Source organism: Phoca vitulina, unplaced genomic scaffold (assembly GCF_004348235.1).
Source record: "Phoca vitulina isolate PV1807 unplaced genomic scaffold, GSC_HSeal_1.0 scaffold50, whole genome shotgun sequence".
Classification (NCBI taxonomy): Eukaryota; Metazoa; Chordata; class Mammalia; order Carnivora; family Phocidae; genus Phoca; species Phoca vitulina.
Window position 1 is genome coordinate 5,678,316 of NW_022589753.1, and position 19,091 is coordinate 5,697,406.

General features: G+C 53.3%; 1 protein-coding gene across 1 annotated transcript in view; it reads left to right on the forward strand.

The window, feature by feature from the left end:
* The window catches only part of BMP7 (bone morphogenetic protein 7), an 89,879-nt gene extending 73,856 nt beyond the window's left edge, over positions 1-16,023 (forward strand). The window contains exons 4-7 of the mRNA XM_032387603.1: positions 248-445; positions 9,005-9,081; positions 10,541-10,651; positions 13,953-16,023. Coding sequence (XP_032243494.1) covers positions 248-445; positions 9,005-9,081; positions 10,541-10,651; positions 13,953-14,102 — 536 coding nt within the window. The 3' untranslated portion in view covers positions 14,103-16,023. The remainder of the gene's footprint in view (positions 1-247; positions 446-9,004; positions 9,082-10,540; positions 10,652-13,952) is intronic.
* Positions 16,024-19,091: the final 3,068 nt, after the last annotated feature.

A 19,091-nucleotide genomic window follows, 5' to 3' on the forward strand; every position in this document is an offset into this window, starting at 1 on the left:
AGAGCTGCCTGCCCGCAGCCCCCCGCACCCCATGCATGCCCAGAGGACACCTCTGTGCGCTTCCTTGCTGTGTTCCAAGCTCCTGAACAACCTGGCATAAATGCTGAATAAGTACTTGCTGGATGGACAATAGCAGGCGCATGAGTGAACCATGGAGGCGAGGATAGAAATCACGGCGCGCAGCCCCTCCCCGCGAACCGCTTCTGCTGTAATCGATCTTCTGTGCATTTGACTGCTTCCGGTCTAGGGCAGAGCATCAACCCCAAGTTGGCGGGCCTGATCGGGCGGCACGGACCCCAGAACAAGCAGCCCTTCATGGTGGCCTTCTTCAAGGCCACGGAGGTCCACCTTCGCAGCACCCGCTCCACGGGGGGCAAGCAGCGCAGCCAGAACCGCTCCAAGACTCCCAAGAACCAGGAAGCCCTGCGGGTGGCCAACGTGGCAGGTACGCCCCGGGGCGGGGGGGGGGTCAGTGCACGGACCCCAGGAACCCACAGCAGGACCCCAGTAGGGGCGTGACCCAAATCCATTCCTATGCCCCGCAGATGATCCTCGAGCCAACGTAGCAGGAAGCAAACCCCACAAAATCCCATCCTGCGCAGAGCTCACCGCCTTAACTGTATAAAAGTAGTAAGTTCATTTAGAAATGCACATAGCAAAACATTAGTATAACAAGATGCCCGTCGTGTAAATTTCCCAGGAGACAAAGTGATGGCTACAAATAAATGAAAGACAGCTCTAGAAATATGTAGTGGGAAGATACCACACCACCTTCCCCAGGGAGGCCGCTGCTTGGGAGTGAAAAGGAGAAAAAAATGGGGGAGTTTGCTGTGTTTTCAATTCTAGTTCTTAAAGTGAAAGATATTTGAAACTCATGGCTCATTTTACTACTTTGTTAAATATGGGTCGTAGTGAGTTTTTGGTGTATTATTTGGGATAGTTTTAGGTTTGTTTGAAATGTTTTGTTATTATAAGTAAAAAAAATGAGCACTAGATTTTTCAGTGTATTTTGGGGGATACTTTTAGGTTCATTGCCATGATGCATTATTATAAGTAAAAACAAATTAAAAATAAAGCTAGCATTTTCATAGCTAGCAATTCAAAGATTTAATAGAAAATACTGGTTAGTGCATTCCCTCCAGGAAACCTCCAGGGCTTGAGACATTTAGGTAATTGTTGTAGGGTGTATGGTGTTCTGTGGTTCTTGAGGCTCTGAGGAGGATGGCCTGCCATTTGATAGTGGAGACAGACATGGGGCATAGAGAGGTTAAGTAACTTGTCCAAGTGCACAAAGCAAGTAAGTGGCAGCCCTGGGATTTGAGCCTGTTTGGTTTTGCCAGGAGGTGTCTGCTTGATGAGCTCTGGGCCCCCCAACAATCCTGTTAACTGTCTTCACACAATTCACCAGGCATTTGCTGGGCCCTGCGTGGGCCTGCCTTTGCCAGCCTTGGGGCTTGGCTGCAACAGGGTCCTTTTCCCTCTGGGCTGACCAGGCATCAGGGTGTTGTTGGCATCTGGTGGCCTGGGGTTGCTGGGATGAGTCTGGGGGCTGGGCTGGCCTGGACTGGCCTCTTCAACACTGTGGACGCCTGTGGCCTGCATGCCCACACCCTGCCCTGCCCCGCCCCATGGTCTCCTGCATGTTGAGTGCCACTTCTGAAAAGATGCACCTCGATGTTCCCCCAGACCAAAAGGAAAGTTGCAAATAAATTAACTTCACCGACAAACCATTTTCCCCATGGACTGCGGAAATGACCACCCAGATCCAAGGTGCCCCGCTTGTGGCTGAAAGAAACCACCTGCCCCCTCACCTTGACCAGCTGTACTGCTCTCTGAGTGGTGCTCCCTCAGCTCCCCAGATGTCCAGGTCTTAATCCCCAGGACTGGTGAATCCGTTACCTTACATGGCAAAGGGGGCCAAGGCTGCCAATAGAATGTGGGTTGCTCATCAGCTGACCTTAAAATAGGGAGATAAGCCGGGATGGTCGAGGTGGGCCCAGCATCCCACTGTAATCACGGAGGTCCTTCCAGGCGGAGAATCCCTCCTTGCTGTGGTCCGAGAGGTGTGAGGCCAGAGGAGGGCAGAGAGGTGTGATGTCACCGGCTTTGAAGATAGAGGCGGGGTGTGGCACACAAGCCGACAAGGTGGGTGGCTTTTAGAAGCTGGAAGAGACAAGGAAATCGATTTCTCCCTGAGCCTCCAGAAGGAACACAGCCCCACTGACCCCTTGAATTTAGCCCGTGTTGGACTTCTGAACTACAGAGCTGGAAGATGATAAACTGGTGTTGTTTTCAGCCGCCGTGTTTGTGATAATTCGTTAAAGCAGCCGTAGGAAGTGGACCCACCACGTTTGCAGAGTGGTTTACTCCGCGTGCCCCTGCGCCATCTCAGAGCACTGGGTGGGCTGCGAGGCCAGGCAGGGTCTGCAGCGGAATCAGCCTGCCGGCTGCATGGGCAGCTCTGAGCTGAGCTGTGCCCGGAGGGGAACATGGGGGGCACATGGCGGCCAAGCAGCCCCCACCCCCCAGACTAACCTTTTACTGTCATCAGCTTCTTTGGCTTCATGTAGCCAGTTTTCCTATTTCTGTTCATTTTCCTTTTTGAAGGCGAAGAAAGGACCGGTCGCTGTGCTTGGTGAAGTTTTTAGAGCAGGGTTTCCTGACCCCAGGGCCCCTGCATGGGCTTCAGTATCTGAAGCTTGTGTGCAGGGATTCTGGAGGGCTTCTTCACTGGCAGGTGGATCCATTCTTTTTTTAGGCTTCTTGGAAGGCTCTGTAAGGCCCCCTAACGAAAATCCGACAGAATCCCTTAATTTGCAGTGGGAACCTCCTCTGTGCTGGCTCTAGCAGCTGGGGTCCCCTGGGGAAAGCCAGCCATGGTCCGCCCTCGGGGTCTGGGCCAGGCTGGATGTGGCTGTCACTTACTAACAGGCCTGAGAGGCAGGGGATGGTGACTAGAGCACTGACACGTCCTGGGGGAGGGAGCTGCAGAGAAGACTGCCCCGCCAAGAACTCAGGGACTAGCAGGTGCCCCTGAGGCCTGGCTGGGTCGGCTTGACCAGAGTGATCTGGGGAGTGGGACCCACAGGCACGGGGCTTAGGGTGGGAGGCGGCGGCGCTCCTTTGACGGGAGAGGGAGGCCGTGGAACAAGGGGAGGGTGGGGCTGGCAAGGTGAGCAAGATCAAGAGTCCTCTTCAGAGTCACATCTTGAGTTTGAACTTCATCCAAAACAAATTTGGAAGCCTCTGCAGAGTTTGAAGCTATGGTGTGGGGGCAGGGGTGATCAGATGATCCTTCTGGCTGCGCTGAGAATGGTGGGGAGCAGGGAGGGGTGCTCAGGGAGGGTCAGAGGAGGGAGACTTGTTAGATGTCTTTCCATATCAGCCAGGCAGGACGTGCTGGTACATTCCATGCTCGCAGACCCAGCGTCTTGGAGGCCTGTCGGGTGTAATGAAGGAAGAGAGACCAGGCCTCAAAGTCTTAGAATTCGACACCCAATTTCCCCCCCTGCATCCCCACCAAACACTCCATTTACATAACCCCCAGGACGGGACTCTCACTCCCTCACGTGACAGCCGTTCTAGCTTGCCTGGAATCTGTCTCCGTCCTGGGACTTTCTACTTCCCGGCCCTTTTTGCAGTTTATCTCAACCCTTCCCGGAAATTTAATTAAAAAAAAAAAATACCAAGGCCTGGGCCGCACCCCAGGCTTGGTAAACCAGAATGTCTGAATGTGTGTGTATGCACACATACATACCCTTTTGAAGGGCTTTACCTCATGTGATGGCTGGGAATCCTGCTGAATCCTCTCATGTGGCGGCCCTTGATGTGTGGGAGGGATACTCACGCTCCCACCTCCTGTCCACTGCAAAGCTTTCTTCCCTGTAGGCTGATCACCCCACCCCAGAGCCTTCACCTGCTCTTAGAGCATGTGGTTTGGGGTTGAGAGACTGGGTCCCACTTTCTTCTCCCCACCACATTTGCACCCAACCCCCTGGGAATTAGGCATTGTCCCCAAATGATCTGGGGGTTGTAACTTGTGAGCTGCTCAGGCAGAGGCCGGTCGAGGCAGATGAAGTGGCTGCATGGGTTTGGGGGGGCCAGACCAGAGGGACAGGGGAGCTGGGAGTCTCCTTCACAGGCAGCTCTTCTTCCCTAGCTCAGTCTTTCGGCTAATATGCGGTCGTCAGGAAACAGGACTTCTGACCTCTCTCCCAGAGCAGCCTCACGATCCAAGGAGGCCCGGAGGGGCGGTGCAGGTGTCTCTGGTGACAGGGCCAGTGCCCAGCCCCTGCTGGCACCCACAGCTGGACTCACAAGCTGCTCGCTGCCTTCGTCTATTGGGCCTGGGTTTTAACATGAAGCCAAATATCGTTGCTTTGCTTCAAGACAGGGTTGGGAAAAGTGGCACTCAGGCCGATACTTGCCCCGCCTCCGCCCATGGCAGACATTACTAATCAGTCGTGGCACCTTCTTCTCACTGAGCCTCACAAAGCTTCGGATCCTGGTTTACTTAGGACATCAAGCAGCCAGAAATGTTGATGCTTGACCCGAAGCTTCTTTGCCACGTCCCTGTCCCAAGCTAACGTGTTCGGTCCTCTGTCTTGCTCAGGCTGCTTCACGCATCACTGGCTGAGGGATGCTCTTCCTCCCTCCCCTCTACCTTCCACCTCCCTACAGCGAGGGGGAGAAGGAGGCTGCGCATTGACGTTGCTTCCTGCGACCGTGGGCGTTGCCGCAGCGATGGAGGCCATCTTTGGACTTCCACTCAGTGCATTCTGGACAGTATTGCGAATGGTCCGATAGATTTCTTGGAGCTCTTCTCTGATGGTTCCCTTGACCTCGACCTTCACATGTTAGTTACCACCTGGCCCTCTGGAGGCCTTGCTACCCCTGTAGCTGGTTCCCTGTCTCAGCCTTCGGGCTGCCAGGCCCAGAGGTAGGGAAGGGGGACCCCGGACCCCCCTTACTGCTTTGTCCTCCCAACCTCCCCCGGCCCCCAGCGTTGGAGCTCAGTCCAGCAAAGTAGACCTTCTGCCCCCTCCACGCTGCCTGCTGCTGAGCCCTGCTCATGCCTCCTCATTCCTGGAAGGCTCTAGTGCCTGACTCTCTGTCCCTCGGTCAGCAGCCACTGCTCTTAGAGTTCTTGCTGACCTTCCAGTCATGGAAGGCACCTTCCTCTCCATTCCCCTACGTCCTCATCCTGGAATTTTCCTCCTTTGGACGCCTCTCTGGCTGGCTCTCATTTCCTTTTGGTTCTTACGCAAACATCCCTTACTCAGAAGATCCTTCTGTTAGCACCCTCCATCCCACAGTCCCCCTGGAAGCACACCCTCCTCTCCTACCTTACTATTCTCCATCTCGACAGGATGTAGTCTATGTTTACTTGCTGACTTACTGCCTGCCTCTGTCACTGGAAGATAAGTGCCCCTGGAGCAAGGCTTTGTTTTGTTCATACCTACCTGTAGCTCTAATGCCCAAAACAGCATCTGCAAACCAGTAGACACTCATTAACAGTTTGTATGGATGGACGGATGGATGGATGCATAGATGCGTGGATGGATGCATGGATGGATAGATGGACAGATGGATGGATGCATGGATGGATGGATGGATGGATGCGTGGATGCATGGATGGACAGATAGATGGATGAATGTGTGGATGGATGCATGGATGGACGGATAGATAGATGCGTGGATGGATAGATGGATGGATGGATGGATGGATGGATGGATGTGTGGATGGATGCATGGATGGATGGATGGATGGATGCGTGGATGGATGCATGGATGGATGGATGCGTGGATGGATGCATGGATGGATGCGTGGATGGATACATGGATGGATGGATGCGTGGATGGATGGTTGGATGCATGGGTAGATGGATAGATGCATGGATGCATGGATGCATGGATGGATGGATGCATGGATGGATGCGTGGATGGATGGCTGGATGCATGGATAGATGGATGGATGCATGGATGCATGGATGCATGGATGGATGGATGCGTGGATGGATAGATGGATGGATAGATGGATGGATGCATGGATGGATGGATGGATGGTGCACCAGGCACCCAGGTGGTGAGACTGTGCCCACCCCACCCTCACTGAGGTCATCTCAGGAGCTCTGAGTGTCCCCAAGGGCCAGGATCCCTCCTATAAAGACACACACAATTCTGTCATAATGAATACAATATGATTTTCCTCGTTGGTTTGCAAATCTTTAAAAATTGCTTTCCTGAACTATAGATATAAAGATATGTACAAAATCAGGAATAATCACAGAGGCTGATGGAGGTGGAAGTTGCATGGGATTGAACCCACCCAGCCATGAATACGTGCTCATCTCAGACCTACGCATTTCCGGAAAGCCTGTTGGAGACCATTTTCCGATTGCTGCACTCTCTGCTGCCCTCCCTGTTTTCTCCTCCTCAACCCCGTTCTTCCTTCTCTTTCTCCCTCCCACCCTCATTCCCCTCCCGCACCATTTCATTTCAGATTTGTTCCTAGCCTCGGAGTAGTCCGAGTGGCTGTACATTCAGGGCTTCTAGGACAGCGTAACGCCCAGCAGGTGCCCAAGGAGATCTTCCTGACTTACAGTGTATGGTCGCCACATGTGGCTTCCTACACAACTCTCACACCCATTTCACAGATGGGGAAGTTGAGGTCCGGGGAAGGGAATTCAGTGATATCCTTTTTATCTTACTGTTTCTCATTAACCTAGAAGCCATGCAGATAGAATTCTTGTGAATCAGGGGACAGCAGGAAACTGATATTTCGCTTCTTCCAAACATGGCGTGTCATCAGGTTTGGAGGAAGCAGTCATTAACTCCAAATGGTTAAAGAGTGTGTGTGGGAATGAAGTTTGCATATAGTTTTAACCTTCCCTCGCAGGTGGGCTGGAAGGATGATCATCAGCATCTTGTTGCCATGAGCTTAGCGTCGTGCTAAACTGATTTGAACATGCACGGCTTCCCTGGTAGGCACTTTCTCCTCGCTCTGCAGATGAGGAGTCCAAGGTCTAGGAGAACCAGGGGCTGACTCCAGAGCTGGAGCGGCACCCCCTTACCTGGTCCTGACCCACTGGCCAGACTCTACTTGGGAGCTGGTGTGCTCTGGAGTCTATCCCTGGGCTCCAGCTGACTACCACCCCCACACCGGGATGCACCTTTCCAGGTAGGACCCCCTGGGTGGTTTGGCTGCAAGTCTCAGAAACACAGATCAGGTGGCTTCAACCACTAGGAAAGCTGTTGGCTCCCAGTGCCAAGGTTGGGTGGGCATGAGGGTTGGTTGATCCAGAAAGTCAAGGACAATGAAAGCCCTGGCTTCCTGTCCTTGCCCACCATGCTCAGTGTTGGCTTCTCCTCGAGGCTGTGGCTGCATGTAACCATCAGCTCTACTCCTTTTCAGTTCCCGGGCAATAGGGGCAAGAGATGAGTATCTTTTCCCATGGGTCTTTCTTAGGAATTAGGAAACTTTTTCCAGAAGCCCCCAGCATGCTTCCACCTGTGTCCCTTTGGCTTGGATGGGGTCATTTGCTCTTATCTGAGCCAATCCTCACTCCAAGGATGAGATAGGAGCTGGTGAGCTCAGTCCTGGGTCTGAACCAGTCACTGACAAGGGCTGGGGCTGCCATGAGCCCCTGAGGCCACCAGGAGGGCCACTCACCTGGCCATCTGAGAGAGCTGACCAGGCAGGGGGAAATGGGTGCATCTGGATGCTTCCCAAGTGTAGGTCAGGTGAGCAGGCGACCCTGGGTCATCTCCTGGGCTTTCCTCTCCAACCTGCGAGAAGTTCTCCTTGTGTCCCTCACCCACTGGTGTTCATTACCTTCTGAGGCTGGAGGGATCACAGCAGTAGACAGAAGCTGAGGCATTGATGTTTTCTTTATTTGTGTGTTAACTACACAAATATGGGTGGACACTGGGCTCTGGGGATCCAGTGGTGACCTCACAAGACCTTTAGAAAAGGCAACATGGGAGGTGAGGCTTGAGTATCAAGTAGAGCCAGACATAGAAAGATTATGAAAAGGAGCATTTCAGGTAGATGAAACAGCAAGTGCAAAGGCCCTGGGGTAGGAACAGGTTTGGCAGTATATACACAGCACAGAAAGAAGCTGTGGCTTAGGAATCAGGGCCACATAGGGCCATACAGGCCAAGGGCAGGAGTTGAGGCATTGCTCTAAGCATGATAGAAAGCCCTTAGAAAGTTTTAGCTGGAGGAAATACAAGTCATGAAAAGAAAAGAAAAGAAAAGAAAAAAAAATAATAATCTCCATAGCTGCAGGATGGAAAATTGTGCAGGAGCACCAGAGTGTGTGTGTGTGTCTGTGTGTGTGTGAGAGGAGAGAGGGGGGGGCAGAGCTTTCTACGTGTTTACAAGTGCTCAAGCCCTAACCCAAATGCCTACAAACCTTACATACTTCTGGAAAACCCCAGTGCATAGTTTTTACTCCTCAAAGAAACCTCAGTAGTGTGTTTCTCTGGGAGGTCAGTGGGATTTGACTTCCTGCCCTCTCATTTCTTCCTGGTGGTGGGGACTTTGTCCCAGGCCATGTCTGTGCCGCCTCTTGCCCTTGAAGAGGGGTGAGCATCGTGAGGTGGGCTGGCCTCAGCAGGTGAGCTTGGCCAGAGGCAGTCCCCTCTGAGCAGGCTCCCGCAGCCAGCATGGTGGCACGTGGATTCCTATATGGAATCCGGGCAGAGGTCAGCCTCCAGAGAACACGTGTGTACAAAAAGGCCAGTGTCCACCTAAGGATCCAGAGAGCATTAGGAGCTAAGGTGGCGCAAGAGGGGTGGGGACGGTGGTGCCTCTTACGGAGGCCGTTAGCTAGGGATGGAAATGAGTTTTAAGGCTACAGGTACTCGAGTGGCTTTTGTGTCGGAAAGGTCGCCTTCCAGCTGAGTTCAGCTGCTCACACCACTGCCTTAGGCTGAGGAAACCCTAATATGTGTGCGTGTTTCCTCTCCCCTGCCCGCACCCCGTCTCCCGCCAACGTAGAAAACAGCAGCGGTGACCAGAGGCAGGCCTGCAAGAAGCACGAGCTGTACGTGAGCTTCCGCGATCTGGGCTGGCAGGTAAGGACGGGTGGCCGGATCGGCCCCGATGGTGGGGGCTCCGGTGTGGGTGTCCCCGCACACCCCCAAGGCAGCGGGGCTGGGTCCCGTGTGGGCAGTGAGCCATGTTTCTCATCGACTTCAGCGAAGACTCCAGAACCTAGTGTCCTAACTAGGGTAGAGAAGTCAGGTTAGGGATACAGGGATGACTCAAGACATGCAAGGGCAGAAATGTGGTGGAGACTCCAGTTAGAGCCAGGAGCCCCAACACTTTGGACTCCGAGCCTCATTCTCCATGGGAACTTTATCTCCACCCTGCAGCTGCCTGCTTCTCTCAGAGGTGGTGGAGCCCGTGTGCTGGAACCCAGCTGCCTGCAGGGCCGCCTTCCACCCTCTGCCCTTCCCTCTTCCGTGATTCCCCTTCCCAGGGCAGGGGCGGATTGGCCCAGCTCGGGTCAGGTGCTTGGTCCTGCACCAGCCAGCTATTTGGGGGATGAGATCATGTCATAGGACCATGACGGCTCCTTCCGGAACCACTTGGATGGAACGGGGCGAAAGGGCAGGGGATGAATCCTAGGACAGGCACGAGGGTCATACAATCTAATGCCTGTTTATGAGCATCTGTGACATTCTGGGCCCTCTTCCAGGCCCTAGAGATGCAGCAGGGAGCGTTTCCGTGTGCCTGCCCTCATGGAGCTCAAATATCCCGAACGGGGCGTTGACATCACCAAGGCCACTGGTTTTGTTGTCCACTCCTCAGCGAGCTTGTGGTCCAGTGGGGGAGTCCGGGTTCTTCCCCGGGGATCGTGCCCAAGCGCACTATCAGGGCATTAGCGTACGGCCAGCGTGGAGCCCTCCCGTGGTTCTGTGCTCCGCGGGGCGCCCAGCCGTGCGTGCGCCCTGGTGCTGGAACCGAGCCCCAGACTCCAGCTCCTCTGCAGGGAGTCCACAGACTTGAGCCCGTGAGGGGTGTACATACTGCTAGAACGGTATTCCCGTGCTAACCCAGCCCTGAAGGCGGGCCTGGCGGTGGGCATCCTTCACTGAGCCGCACACATGCACCAGGCGCTGGCTGGCTCATCTGCAGTCACTTAATTCTCAGTGTTGTGGGTTAGTCGTCTCTCTCCCATGTCGGTGACCTGAAGCATGGAGGTTTTGTGTAAAGCAAACTGCCAACGTGTAAGCACCTCGTAGTGCTAGAGTTGATGCCACCCCGGTCACGCTTGTCTGGGCCACCTCCCAGTAAGGCCGTGCAAGCGTCCGTTCTGGGCTCCGCCCAGCCCCTGGGCAGTCTTTCCCTCATTTTGCCTTCTGTGGGGGGCCGTGGTAGCCTAGCCTCATTTGTCCTGCTTCTGCGGGACCCCCAGCTGCTCGGGACGGTGTGGGCCGCGGCTTGGTCCCCTGGGAGCACAGAGTCTGGCCTGCAGGAGCGGGCTGGGGCGAGAAAGGTCATGTGGGGCTCACGCTCTCCCTCCCGCAGGACTGGATCATCGCTCCCGAAGGCTATGCCGCTTACTACTGTGAGGGCGAGTGTGCCTTTCCTCTGAACTCCTACATGAACGCCACCAACCACGCCATCGTGCAGACGCTGGTGAGTGTGGCCTGCGTGCCCGGGGCGGGGTGGTGGGGGCGCTCCGGGCCCTGCCTTGCGCTCCTCCAGGCTGGGGCCCTGACTTCTCGCAGGCCTTGGGCGCTCCTCCTGTCGTGGGCCCCTTCCTCCATAAAAACGAAAAAAGATGAAAAACCATATTTTATAACAGCATTGGCATAAAGATGTGTGTAATCTCCGACCCTAAAGTTTACGGATTTCTCCTAATTCAAAAAGAAATAAGAACAGTTTCAGGGGCTCCTAAAGGTATCTTGGCTCATGGTCACTGTGCGTCACGGTGAAGTCAGCCTTGGCCCTGCTTCTCTCTGGGCGCCTGTTCTTGGTTGTCCGTGTGTCTGTTCTGCATCCATCGGTGTCCCCACCCCTGGCCCCCAAAGTCTGGGCTTTCCTGGGTTCAGGCGGGCTTGGGAGCCCATTGCCTCCCCGAGCGCATGTCTTTGCCCCCTAGCCTTGAGCTTTGGGGTTCGGCCATCCAAGAGCGTCTCCTGCAGGTAGACCCCGCACTGGGAGCTGAGGATGCCACCGGGAACAGCATAGACCTGGTCCCTGCCCTTGGGACCTCAGTTTCCAGGGAGAGAAGCAGTCAGGTGAACAACGGAGGGTGCGTGAGAGGAGGAAGTGGTAGGAAGCAGGCAGACAGGACAGAGAGACGGGGCAGGGCGGGGGCTGTTTCAGGCTGCACTTCCACGGGGTCCTTGCAGGATTCACTGTGATAAGAAGATAAACTCTTAACAGGATACCCAGCCCTGGTGACCCTTGATAGAAGTGATTTTTACTCTACTGAAAATAGCAGCAGTGATAAAAATTAGGAACTTCGTTCTTTGGCTTAGAATCTGAGGTTCAGGGATCTTGGTTATCTAGCTCCCTGCCATAAACATTATTGGGGCTTTTCCCTGGCTTGAATGCTCCTGGTGACAGAGAGCTCACTACCCAGGGCTATCGCCTCTGTGGCCATCCCACAGTTCTGTTTGTTCTGAAGCTTTTGGCTTCTTTTGTTTAGTGGCAGACTTGTTCCTGCCCTATGTGTTATGTCTTGGAGAAAAAACTCCCTTAGTCCTTTCATTTGAACCACGCTCTGCCCTTCGAGTGAAGGCTTCTCTTCTAGCCATGCTTTTCCAAGGCCCTTCCTTCCCCAAGGGTAAACTCTGACATCCTGCTCAGGATTGAAAGTCCTTGGGCTGGAAACCAGTAGTGCCCCCAACCTGTTCCTTGGCCTGGGCCTGTTCTCCTGTGCCCGCGTGCCCCCTAAGGTCCTGCCCCATGCCTCTAGGAGGTGCCGGGGCGTCTCCCAGGCTGCCAGGGGCACACCTCTGCCCTCCGACCCCTGCTTCATGGCCCATACAGCGGAAGCCTGGCTGTCCCCTCATCACCCACTCAGTCTGTGTGTCACTAGGGAGCTCTGGGATCAGAAGGAGCTGTCTGATTATCCTAACAAGAGGTTCTGTGGTCATGTTTAAAAAGAGGGAAGGGAAGGAAAAATAAAATAAGATGAAAATTGAGAGGAAGGCAGACCATTAAGAGATGCTGAGCTCTAGGAAACAAACAGGGTTGTTGGAGGGGAGGTGGGCAGGGGATGGGGTAACCTGGGTATGGGCATGAAGGAGGACACTTGGCAGAATGGGCACTGGGTATTATTATATGCAACTGATGAATCTCTAAATTCTACCTCTGAAGCAAATAAAAAAAAACGGGGGGGGGGGGGGGAGTCCTTGCTTTCTGGGAGTCCTAGTGAAAAACAGAGGAAATGAGCTGATGTCTGGGATTTGCTTTCAAATTATTCAAGGGTGGAGGAGGTGGGGGGAAGGTTTAGATTTGTAAGGTTTGAAATCGTCCATAATAAGCTACTGAGTGTGCTGTCTTATGTCAGAGGTCACAGGCTGGAGGCTTCCAGAATGCTTTTACTTGGCACACGCGGTGTGTTGGAAACCTGGAAGTTTCACATCCAAACAAAGCAGAGCTAAGTCTCTGGCCTGTCCTGGACACTCGGCACACCCAACTGCATTGACTTTGGCTGGCTGCAGTTAGCTGGCAGCATCCACCCTCGGGTTTGCCCCAACCCTCACTATTCCCTCTTGTCTTACTCTTCGCCTCCTTTGCTCGTCAGTGGTGCCTGCCTGGCCCCTTTGGGCCTTTGAGTTTGTTTGCCCCTGGCCCTCGTCCCCTGTAAGGTACACAGAATCCCACGAGCAAGAAGGAGCAGCAAACTTGCGCGGCTAGCTGGCTTCTTCCTTCATTCCTCCTTTCTAGACCTTCTTCTTTCTCGTGGACTTCCACCCAGGTGTTTGCCCAGTTTTGTCCTAGTTTCACTGCTCAAGAGGCAGAATCGTCTAGTATAATTTAGACCTGCACCATCCAATACAGTAACCACTTTTACATGTGGCTCTTGAGCACTTGAAATACGGCCAGTCTGAATCAAGATGCTTTGTCAGTCTAAAATATGCTAGGTTTTGAAGACTTAGTGCCAAAAAAAAAAAAAAAAAAAGATTCTTTATTGGAAGTGTGTATTGAAATGATAATATATTTGAAATACTGGGTTAAATGAAATATATTATTTAATTTTACCTATTTCTTTTCCTCTTTTCAAACGTGGCCGCTAGAACATTTTCAATTACAAGTGTGACTTGCATTGTATTTTTCTTGGACAGGACAGGTCTAGCCAAGAGGTCAGCCACTTTTTTCTGAAAAAGACCAGATGGTAAATGTTTTTAGCTTTGTGAGTCATAAGGCCTCTGTTGCAGCTCCTAAACTCGGCCATCGTAGTGCAGAAGAAGACCTTGGTACTAGGGAACCAATGGGCATGGCTGGGTGCTAATAAAACTTTATTCACAAAACCAGGCAGCAGCACAGAATTTGGCCTGCTGGCCCACCCTGTCTGCCCCAGGTGTTCTCCACTTGGGGCAGATCTGCCTCCCAGGAGACATTTGACAATGTCTGGAGACATTTTTGGTGGTCGTGGTTGGGGGTTGAGTGCCTCTGACTTCTTGTGGGGGACGCTGGTAAACACTCTTCAATGCACAGGACCGAGGGGCAGTGGAGAACGACCTGGCCACTGACTTCCCAGCTGTGTGCTGCGGACACCTCTATGCTCTGGGTCCCTGGTCTGCGCAACAGAGGTTATGCGTCACGGGCCAGAACTGGAAGTGTCACGTGCAGTCACTCCTAAGGGGGAGTGTCGCGTGCGGTCACTTTGCCCAAGCAGTTGGCGGTCCTCATAGAAATGAGGAGGCCAGGGAGCAGGGACCCAGCGCTTCTCACCACTGCCGCCATTTGCTGTGTGTTCCAGGTCCATTTCATCAACCCTGAAACGGTGCCCAAGCCCTGCTGTGCCCCCACTCAGCTCAACGCCATCTCTGTCCTCTACTTCGACGACAGCTCCAACGTCATCCTGAAGAAATACAGAAACATGGTCGTCCGAGCCTGTGGCTGCCACTAGCGCCTCCTGGAGGTCAGACCCTCCGGCGCCACACTGTTCGGGGTTCTTGGTCTCCCACCGCCCAGTGCCTCCCGCCGCCCAGCACAGCAACTGCCTTTCATGAGACCTGCCCTGCCCCCGTCCCCAACCTTAAGGGCGTAGGAGGATTAAGGAATTCGAGAAGCAAATGCCTTTTGATCAGGTTTTCATCCGCCTCCTATGGACAAGATGCTACACGCTGCGGCAGGCAAAACCTAAAGGAAAAAAAATATATAAAGAAAAATTGCCCAGCCACGATCATTGGCTGTGACGTCTCAGCCGTGCACTGACTCGTCCCCAGGGGTAATTAGGAGCGCCCTTCAGCCAGGCCACCCAGCAGCGGGAGGAAGGGGGCACGGCCAGGGGTGGGCACGTTTGTGTCTGTGCACAAGGAAAATTGACACGGAAGTTCCTGTAATAAATGTCACAATAAAACGAATGAATGAAAATGGTTAGGATGTTACAGATATATTTTCCTAAACAATTTATCCCCATTTCTTGGTTTACTCTGATTTCATAAACAGAAGCTGTGGCCAGTGGAGGCAGGGGAGGCCCCCTCTCTGTTCCATTCTGGTTTCATTCTGAGGCTTGCAGAGGCCCGCTGTTTACATAGACTTGCCCAAATCCAAGATTTGACCGGGAAAGGAGAGGGCAAATTTCTGCTTGGAGGAGGAGGTGTGTTGACCTTGAAGGAAAAATATGTTCCATCCTTCAGCTGGGTGTGTGGCGGCAGAAATTAAATTAGGCATGTGAAGCACCGACGGACATTCGGAATTGGTTTTCCAGCTCTCCTAGTGGTAGAAAATCAATGTGGAATGACAGGGCAGAAGGGACAGCAATCAGGAGAGAACCCACAACTTGACCCTGAACTCTAGCTAACATGGCTCTATTTAAAGAAGTGCCAGCGAAACCTCGCTCTAGATAGGGGTAGGATGGGCAGGCTTACTGTCCCTCCCCTAGCTGGGCTCCCCTGTTGGTCATGATTGGCAGCAGCACCCTGGAGTCTGGGTTCCAACCAGGGCCTCTGTAGCCACCTGTTCTCATTGGCTGACCCCTACTGAGGGCTCTGCAAACAATAAGCTCCTTGAGATAAGGAGCGGATGGCATGGTGGAGAACTGCTAGGTGCAGGGTATGCTGGACATGAATCTCAAATGGAAGGATCTAGAAACTGCTTTGAGAGTGATGTCCTAATTGAGCATTCCAATTCAAAGGTGCCATCTCTGATGTGGCTCTTGGCGTGAGCCTCCCTTGCCTTGGCCAGTGGGTCCCCTAAATGCTGTGCACCCAGCCTCTGGCTGTGACACAGGCCTTGTGGAGCTCTGGGCTGTCTGTGAACAAATAACAGGGTTATCCAGACGAGTCCTATGCCCCTGGAACCTGGTCCAGCAGGAAATCGTTTCTCCACCTTGATTAAGTTGGTTCCTAGAAACACTGGGGCCCCGTTTTTATTTTCTTTTATTTTTCTTCTTCAATAGCTTAGGCCACAGACTCCACTCTGCCTGGTCAATGGGGAAGAGTCACTGTTTTTGCTGTACTTTGTTTTATCTATTGGCAGACCTGGGGATTTCTGTATGGTTCCCTCTTGGTGCAAGTTTTCTCACCACTCAAGCCCCACCTGGTTTCTGGCTAGCATCCTTTGTACATTGAAACATGTAAATAGTTGTTACAAAACAAAGAAATTATTTATGTCCATTGGAAGCTCATTTTACACCCTCCTTCGATCCCTTGTTCAGGATGATGAGCTCGCTTCCCCCAGCCTGTTTGTTTTCTTATTTAAGACTATTTATTAATGATCAGACCAATGTACCTTCAGCTGTTGCATAGAGCAGTCTTCCGTGAATTTTCTGTATAAATAGACAAAATAAAAAGGGTTTTGACTTTTCAATAAAAGGAGACATTTGGTTCTGATTCTTGGGGCTGTGTATGTCTGTGTGTGTTGTTTTTTCTCTCAACTCCTGGACATTGGAGTTCTCTTGGTTTGCTAAGGACTCTCTGCCTTGGCCCCCACCATTAATATGCTGTTTATCATCCAGGCTCTGGGGAGAAAGGGGCGCTCGTCAATGTTTGGTGCAGCTGTGTGGGGCTCCAGGCAGGAGAGATGGAACCCAACAACAAATGGGAATTTGGTAGGCTCCACTACAAAGATCCTTGATTGAATTACAGTGCAGCTGTCAACAGCTGTTTCAAAGAGGCAGGGGGTAAATTAGCTGTGTTTACTGCTAACATAGTTTAAAGATTTAGTCATCCCAATAAAATAGAGGCACAAGAAAGAAAGAAAGAAAAAAAAAGGCACGGTGGGGGAAGTGTACACCCAAAACTAAGGCAGCACAGAGCCCAGAGCCAACATTGTCCAGTGCAAATTATCTCAGTGGTTTGGGGGCTGCTGTTGGCTCCCGGCTCAAGCTGTGGAGGGACACCTGGGGGCCTGGTGGAGGCAGCCCGGGGCCCGCCGCCTAACTGCGCACAGAGCAGCACTCAGCCATGCAGTGTGGAACAACAGCTCAGGTTCCTTCTTGCTTTGAAGTGCACACTGAGGTCACCTGATGGATGTTAGAACCGCAGCTGTTACTTGGCCAGACTGTTCGCTCTTCCCCTGTTGCCTCCAATGAAGCAGCCGCTCCTAACAAGTTCCAGCCCCTGTGATTTCCAAACCCTCCTGTCACTGTCCCGATGCGCAAGTTAGCTTTTGTTCTATTTCCAGGCCAAAGACCAGAGCCACAAACCAGAGGGCCAGATGCGGCCTGCAGACGTGTCTTCTCCCCCACCCCCCCGCGTGGTGTTTATACATCTTCAAAAAATGAATTCATGGCCAACATGCTTTTGAGAACCAGAAGGTTGGGGGTGAAAAAAAAATCCCCAGTTCTGGCTTCCCTTGAGAAATGGGCAGAGCTGGCTACCCTGGGCCACCTTCCTGCATGGAAACTCTTGGCTGGAGCCAAAGAGTGGTTGTTGCCATAGTCCCCACTACTCCCAATTGCCTCTCTCACGAAGGGGTGAACATCAGTTGCTGTATTAATAGCTGCAGATAGCTGGGTATTTGTACGCATGTGTCTATTAAGAGCAGGAAGGTAAAAGCTGGGCAGAGAGGGCCACACCTTCAGGAAGAAGCAGAGAGGGCAGACATTCTTCATCCCTGGCACACCCCCCCCCCCCCCCCCGGTCTGGCACCTATCAGGGGCCCTGTAGGCAGGTGTGTTGTGGCTGAAGCACCACACGTGGCCTCATCTTTTGCCTTCACATTTCCCTTCCTGCTTTCCACCTATCTTGCTCGTTTTTACCGTGGAGCCGTTTTTCATTGCCTGCTCTCTGAGCTCCTGCATCGGGTCCCATGGCTCCCACTGCTTGGCCTGACGTCCCTGAGGGCCACACTGAGCGGATGCAGAGAGGTCCCCCAATCCCAGGTGTCAGTCCCTGAACCAGTGCCGACTTCCCGGACCACCAGTGCAGGCCTTGGGTCTCCCTCCTGCTTCCACGCTGCCCGAGGCCCTCCCTTGCGAGCACACTGCTGAACTCGAAGCTCCCTCCCGGGCTGGGGCCGGCGGCCTTCCCTATGAGTCCTCCCCTGCCTGCCAATGACAGAGGCTGTGTGGGCCTCCCTGGGAGGCTGGGGGGTTGGTTAGTGGTGGTCACGGAGGCCATCTGCTCTGAGAATTCTCACACGTACATTCTGAGTCCTTCCCTCTGTTCAGATCTTTTGGAGAAGGTGAGTGTATTCATTTCCTGGGGCTGCCGTCACTGGTTCCTACAGAGTGGGGGCCTAAAACAGCAGAAATGTATTCTCACAGTTCCAAGGCCAGAAGTCACCAGTCAGGGTGTCTGCAGACCTGTGCCCCGTGCAGAGGCTTCAGGGAGAGCCCTGCCACGTGTCTCCCGGCCTCGGGGGCTGCTGGCTTCCTCGGCCTGTGGCTGTTCTCACTCCAGTCTCGGCTCTGTCTTCACGTGGCCTCTGCCTTTTCCTATGTGTCTTTCCTGTGCCTGTCTCTTAGAAGGACACTTGTCATCAGCTTTAGGATTCCCTGGATAATCCAGGATGATCTCATTTCAACATCCTTTAATTACACCTGCAAAGACCTTTTTTCCAAATAAGGTCACAGGTGGGATTAGGACGTGGACAGATCTTTTTTAAGGCCACCATTCAATCTATTACAGTGCAGCTCCTGTCCTTCTCACAAGGCCTTGTTCCCCTCTCCCGCCACAAAGTTTTGGGGCCTGACAGAACTTTCTAGCCAGCCTCAGTGGGTCCTCACAACGTGCCTCGGGCCGTGCGTGCTGGTGGAGTGACAGTTGCAGCTTCCTGCGCTCTCCTGTGGCTGGAGAAGGGGCTTGGGAGCCCAACCCCAGCTCCCCGCCATTCCCACCCTTTGCCCACACCCTGTTGGAGGCACTGACCCCCAGTGGGGCCGATGCGGCACAGGGGTCCAGGCCAGGTCACCCCTGGAGGAGCCAGCAGACCATACGCAGGGATGACCGCCGTCGAGGGCGGCCAAACCTCGGTGCCCTTTGTAGGAGCGGGGACGGCTTGGAAGAAGCCCAACCTTCCTCTTTGGCCAGAAGCCTTCCTCCACTCACCTGCTCATGTGCTAATTCCGGGTGTCCACTGTACCCCAGCGCTGCTGCGGGCCCTGAAGGTGGGGGACAGGACAAGGTGTCCGCCCCGCAGAGCTGCACCTGGGGAGCACAGGAAACGTTACTTGGCACCACAGCATGGCTGTGTGGACCCCTCCCTTCATGCAAAATAATGCAAATTCGCTTTTATGACTGTGTTGGAACAAAGACAAATACAAGTTAGGCGGAATCACGTTCATTTCTTACCTTCTGATTTTAAAAGACGTTAAGCCATTTTGTGGGCCCCTGAAGGTACCACGAACCCTGGGCACTGTCTCTGCGGTGCCTGATGGACAAAATGGCACTCACGGTGAGCGATTTAGTGGCAGGTAATAATGTGGATCTGGAAGAAAACAGTGCGCGGG